This window comes from Hydra vulgaris, chromosome 14, assembly GCF_038396675.1.
Source record: "Hydra vulgaris chromosome 14, alternate assembly HydraT2T_AEP".
Classification (NCBI taxonomy): domain Eukaryota; kingdom Metazoa; phylum Cnidaria; class Hydrozoa; order Anthoathecata; family Hydridae; genus Hydra; species Hydra vulgaris.
The window spans coordinates 6114748-6121033 of NC_088933.1; the positions used below are offsets into that span (position 1 = coordinate 6114748).

The 6286-nt window shown below is 34.7% G+C and overlaps 1 protein-coding gene across 1 annotated transcript; it reads right to left on the bottom strand.

Annotated features, from left to right (window-relative positions):
- Positions 1-2156: 2156 nt before the first annotated feature.
- LOC136090862 (uncharacterized) lies at positions 2157-4790 on the bottom strand. Its single transcript, XM_065817838.1, has one exon. The coding sequence runs from the start codon at positions 4788-4790 to the stop codon at positions 2157-2159; it is 2634 nt and encodes an 877-aa protein (XP_065673910.1).
- Positions 4791-6286: the final 1496 nt, after the last annotated feature.

The following is a 6286-nucleotide window of genomic DNA, read 5'->3' on the forward strand; positions in this document are numbered from 1 at the left end:
ACTTCTAGAATGTGTCTTGTAAAGGTCTAGATAAAAATGAATTGTTTAAAACAAGTATTAGACATCTTCAAAAAAATTCATATATTTTAAATAAAATGTCATTTAAATGTCTTTTAAAATCTGCTTTTATAAAAAATGCCTTGAAAAATGCTTGACAAAACTTTTAGATGTCTTAATATATTTGAATACTCGATTTGTCAAAGACATCTAAACAAAATCTTTTAGATGCCTTGTTATCTTTTACAGATCTTTAAGACATTTTTTAGATGTCGTGTGTTTACTAGGATGTGATGTTTTATAAATCATCAGATTGTATTTTTAGGGGTATATTTTGTATATGTATACCTTTTATGTAACTTTAATTAACATCATTAAAGCTACAACAATTTTGGTGTTTCAAAACATAATAAAAAATGGGAGCTGACAAATAATTAGTCACCATTAATTTCAATTATCAAGATGTTTTATAATACTTTATAAAATAAATGCTAATGCATCAAATTTAATGCACTTGCCCTATTTTTAAAATTACAAACTGGTAAATATTTATTTTTGAGTTAAAACTATTTTAACATCCTTAAAGATACGTAAGTGTTTCTGTAACTCAAACATTCAGATACAGGTTACAACTAAAACAGCTAAAATCATCACATTTATATAGCGATATAAATAAATATTATGAAATTCAATTTCAGTAAATTTCATTATGTTGTTACTATTTTATATTTTTTTAAAAAATACTCTTTTGTAATAAATGACTTATGCATTGCAGTGATTAGGTATTTTCAAAAATATATTTTGAGTTTTTATAAACCCACAAGCAAAAATGTAAATAATGTAATATTTAACTAGTATATGCTTATCCAAGTCATTGATTCCCTGATTCCCTGACAGTGTAACGCTGATGTAACGCTTACGTATTAATCATGCATAAGTTATTTAATTTTAAAACGCGTTAAATACTTTAAAAATATCATGCGTCAAAACCCATTCATTTGATCTAAACTTTATTAACTTATTGAGTTACAATATTGTGGGTAATAAATTTGTTTGGGGAGCCTGCGCTCGGTATTTAATTCCTATTGCAATCTATTTACATTTTTTTTTAGAATATTTTTTTATTAATTAACTAAATGATGCTAATATATTAATAATAATAAATATTATTAAAATAAAAGACACGGCGGTTATTAAATAGTTAACATTACACGTAACGTGTCTTGCATTTTAAAGAAAGATGTTATTGTTAATACACTTACTCTAGAGTCCTTAATAGGAGAGGGGAGGAGGGGAGAATAAAAGGAGGGTAGGTTTGAATTTTAGTCTAGATCTAATATACTGGGGGGAGGGGGGGATACTGTTATCCAAATTTACTTTTAGTTATTTTGATTATTTATTTTTTTATTTTGCTTATGTTTATCTTTTACAAAGATGTCTAAAAAATGTTATAAGCAGATATCTAGATAAGACACCTATATAAGGACATTTAACTATTGAGCTAGATCTTGAAAATACTTTTTAGAAGTCTTTGTTTTTACAGGGTCATTAGAATCAAGAGATAAAAAATAGAAGGTAAAAAAGAGATGAAAAAAAGAAGAAAAATAGCTTTGACTTATCATATTTTGTGCTAATATGTTGAGCTATAATGTTGTGCTTGTCACATTAACAATACTTTTTATTATAGTTGCCATGGTGATTGTTTTATGTATAATAATTTACCACAAGTTACCACAAGAGCCAGAAGTGAAGAAAATTTAAAATGCATTGCTTAAATCAATTAATTTAAACCTTAAAATATCCTCATAAAATTTCAACTTCTTTTTTAAAAAACTCAAAATATCTTTTCTCTAAGATAAAAATCAAAAACAGTTAAATTCAAACTTTACATATTGATTTTACATTTTTTTAAAAAGTTCTGATTTTTAAAAAAATGTAAAATTGTAATATTAATTCTATATTTGTTTTTTCTCACACACTTTGTAAATATCTTTACTCAATATATATACATTTGCAAATACCCCCGAGGGTATAATAAACATTATAAACGTTATATACAATGTAATAAATGACACACCCACAACGTTCCTTCTGTCGCAATACAACAATAGTTTATAAATAATACAGTTATTTACACTAATTACAACACCCCTTGATCTCTAGATCACAAAGTCCGCATACTTACTCGGAAACCTCCGCACTCGCGTCGATCTTCGGAGATTTAGGTTATCCGCGATGGGTTCTTCCAATTCTCTGATAGACAAGTCAGCTACAATGGGAGCAGGACAGACGTCCGACATGTGTCTCGGCAATCCATTGATTTCTACCGAAACTCCTCGTCCTTCATCTGAGACTCTTCCTCTGTTCCATTCGCTCGTGCATTTTGAGTCAGGTGGTTTTACAAATACTTCTTGTCCTTGTGTATAGTTGTGGAGAACTTCCGCGTTAGTTTTGGCAGAAATTGTGTGTGGTTTCCACTCGTAGGAAAATATAGCTTTGTAGGGGAGCGATGTTTCCTCGCCATTTTTTCTGGGAGCTATGTTATACCAATATACCATTTTTAACGGGTCTTTGCCACTTCTGGCTGCCATGCGCTTGATTGTGCGATGATGACGTTCAACAATTCCATTTCCAGATGGCCTGTAAGCGCAACGAAACAAGATGGACACTCCCCAATCTGCGCATAATTCACCAACGAGTTTTGAGCGAAAAGTCTTGCTGTTGTCAAGTAGAACTTGCCACGGAGGTCCTCTTTCTCGGAATATTTCTTCTAAATGGAAGCACACTGTTGTTTCTTTCTCGTTCTGTAGCCTTCTCCAAATTGCAAACTTGCTCCTTTTTCCACAGTCAATAATAGACAAGTAAATCTCTGATTTGTAGTGGGTTATGTCAATAGCCAAACGATGCCAGCTCTTTCCAACTTCAAGATTTCCTTCTTCCCATCTAATCGGCGCAGGATCCACCGATAAACATCTTTCGCAACTTTTCACGACTGATTCAACGTCTTTTCTGCAAACTTTCTCCTTCGGATATGTTTGTTTCATCAAATAAAGTGTTCGATTGACTCCAAAGTGATGAAGATTATGAAACGACTTCACATCAGGCGGTACAACGTTTGCTGTCATTGCAGAATGGTTTGCATGCAGCCAGTTCTGTGGTACTCTCGTAAGAGCATCGGCTTTGTTTTCTGCTGACTTTACCAGGAAAAGTTTTAATTTTATATTGCACTCCTTCACAAGGTCTTCAATTAATGACAACCGGCGACGGACAAGTGGTTCTCCAAGACCGTGTACTCGAACGGGTTTGTCACCGATAATTAAGGATCTCAACCAACCGACAACAGTAGCCGAATCACACTTTATGTTAATACATTCGAATCCCCATTTTGTTGCTAGATTAATTCCTTTTATCACGGCTTCTAACTCTGCAAGATTAATGTGAGCCGTATCATCTTGTTTCCTCAGCCACGAACAGTCTTCTACTATTTCCCCAGCCACTTCCAAAACTATGCCAATAGCTAAACTGCTTGCATCGCACCACACTGTTGCTTCAGAAATGTTTTTGACGTTCCATGACCCATGAACGGGATCTTCTTTTGTAAGTCTTTTATTCAAACTGCTTACTAACTTAACAACTCGTTCGTTCACCAAAGAGTCCCATCCACAACTACTCGAAACTCTTTTTAGATAGCTGCACGAAGGGCGCAGCCAATTTGCTATTGGAAAATGCCCGGTTAGCTGTCCGCACCAAGAAAAGATTTGCCGACGTGTCATTTTTCCTTCCGGAACTTTGGGTATGTTGTCACGTTTCCAACGGACTTGGTTGCATTGTTTGTACACTCGCAATCCAAGCACACGACTACCGACAAGTTTTTCTGGCAACTTAGAATCCAAGCCATATTTTTCCAAGAGTTCTTGAACTCTGCAACTTGACACTATGTTATTATTGACAATGATATCATCAATAAATGAATCCGTCCCAGACTCGACAAATTTATCTAAGGATAATACCTTTTTTAAGATTTTAGTCAATATTCTGGGCGCCACATTTAAACCAAAACCCAATCTTGTTAGACAGTAACGCTGCCCTTCATATTCCACAACTTGATATTTCCATAATGCTTCGTCGACACGAATTTGCAGGTACGCTTTCTTTAAGTCGATTATCTCAAGATTTTCTCCCAACTTTCTCCAGTTGCGAAGTTTGGTACTGCAAACATCGCCATCTGCAGTATGACTGGATACAAATTGATTCAACTCCCGGTAGTCCATCACCGGACGTATTTTTAACTTATTTCGTTGAGTTACTGCCATCAATGGAATGATGCCATTACATCTCCCTTCAAATGGTTTCAGCCATCCCTGTGCTATCCATTCACTTATTTCCATTGCGTACTCACTTTTAACGTCCTCAGAGATATGATAGTTTGGAATTTTGTTAGTTAACGTTGGTGGTTCCATCAGCCATTTCCAAGACACGCTCCAACTGCCATTTTTGAATTCTGCTACGAAGTCTTTATCAATCAGCTTTAGAATAGTAGACGAGGATACTTCACTCGTTTTTTCTTGAGAAACAGCAGTAGCACCGATAGTTAGTTGTTCCACATTGAAGTTTATGGTTTCGCCGTCCCTCCCGACTCGGACACCTCCAAGCAGTCGTATTGCGTCCATACCAAGTAGCATTTGATATTCGGGAACAATGTCTGCCACCAGGCATTCCAAATCGATGGTGGTATCATTTATAGAAAGATTAACAACAATCTGGTGTTTTATTTCAATTGAGTTTCCATTCATCATAACAACCTTTTCTTTTGCGAGTTTGACATTTTTTTCGTTTATAATTTCCCGACTTAAAATGGATTTGGAGCATCCAGTATCCAACAATGCTTTTATTTTTCTTCCATTAACATATACGCAGAGAGTTGGCGGTTTTAAATTTTGTGGGAAGCCGCTCGCACAAAAACGGGTGGCTTCCCTTCCACGTTTTTTGAGTTTGTACACTTTTTATAGCAGTGCAGGGCCAGGTGATTGTCCATTCCACACACAAAACACCTCTTCTTGTCAATTTCTTCGCTACAATTTCGACTGATATGTCCATCCTCGCCGCAACGGTAGCAAGTTACGGTCTTTCTTCCGCGTCCTTGAGGAACCTGCCTTGGACTGATGGCAACAGGATTCACGCAACTAACAAAACATGATTCTTTACGACGTAAAATTACCAAACTTCTTGATTTTTCAGCGATCTGTTACAGCGACATTGTTGATATTGAGCATGCGGTTTGCAGCTGTTTTCTTGCTTCGTCAGGTAACCCGAGAATGAATGCGCACCTTATCCACTCTTCGCTTACGTGGGTTGATATTAGCTTGCTCAGCCTCGTTAATTCTGCGAGATATACGTCAACAGACTCGTTCTCTTTAAGACGGCGATTGACGAATTCTTTGTATGCTGTTAGCGGAGAAGCAGAGAAGGCAGTAGTCAGTGCATTTTTCACTTCTTTGTAGTCTTCTTTTATTTCATCACTAAGACCTTGATAAACGGCAAACGCTCCGCCAGAGAGAAATAAGGGGAGCACCACATGCAACTCGTCAACTTTTTGAAGTTTTGCAACCAGTTCCAATTTCTGTATCCATTCTGAAAACTCACCCGAACCATCGTATTGCGACACCAAATCTGCAAACTTTATCACTATACTCATTGCCGAAATAGCTTGTAATATTAATTCTATATTTGTTTTTCTCACACACTTTGTAAATATCTTTACTCAATATATATACATTTGCAAATACCCCCGAGGGTATAATAAACATTATAAACGTTATATACAATGTAATAAATGACACACCCACAACGTTCCTTCTGTCGCAATACAACAATAGTTTATATATAATACAGTTATTTACACTAATTACAACTACACCAAGTAAAAATTTTTTTTTAAGTAAAACTACACCAAAATGTTTGTTTAAATATTAAGTTTTTAATTTGATGCAAAATAATTTTAGACTTCAAATTTTAGACCATAATGCTGTTATTGACCATAATTACCATGTTAAAATTATAGTCAATATGCTAAAGAGGCTGCTGAGATAGTTTGACTTCAGTCAAAAAAAATTTTGATATGTGAAACTTGGATCATTTTCACAATTATTTAACGTTTTAATGATATAAACAGAAATGTTAAAGTTAAGATAAAGAATCAAAGAAGGTACAAATGAAAATTATTTTAAAAGTTATTTTCTTTTAGTGAAAAAAACTACAACCAAAGATTGATAACACTGTGAGATGTCAA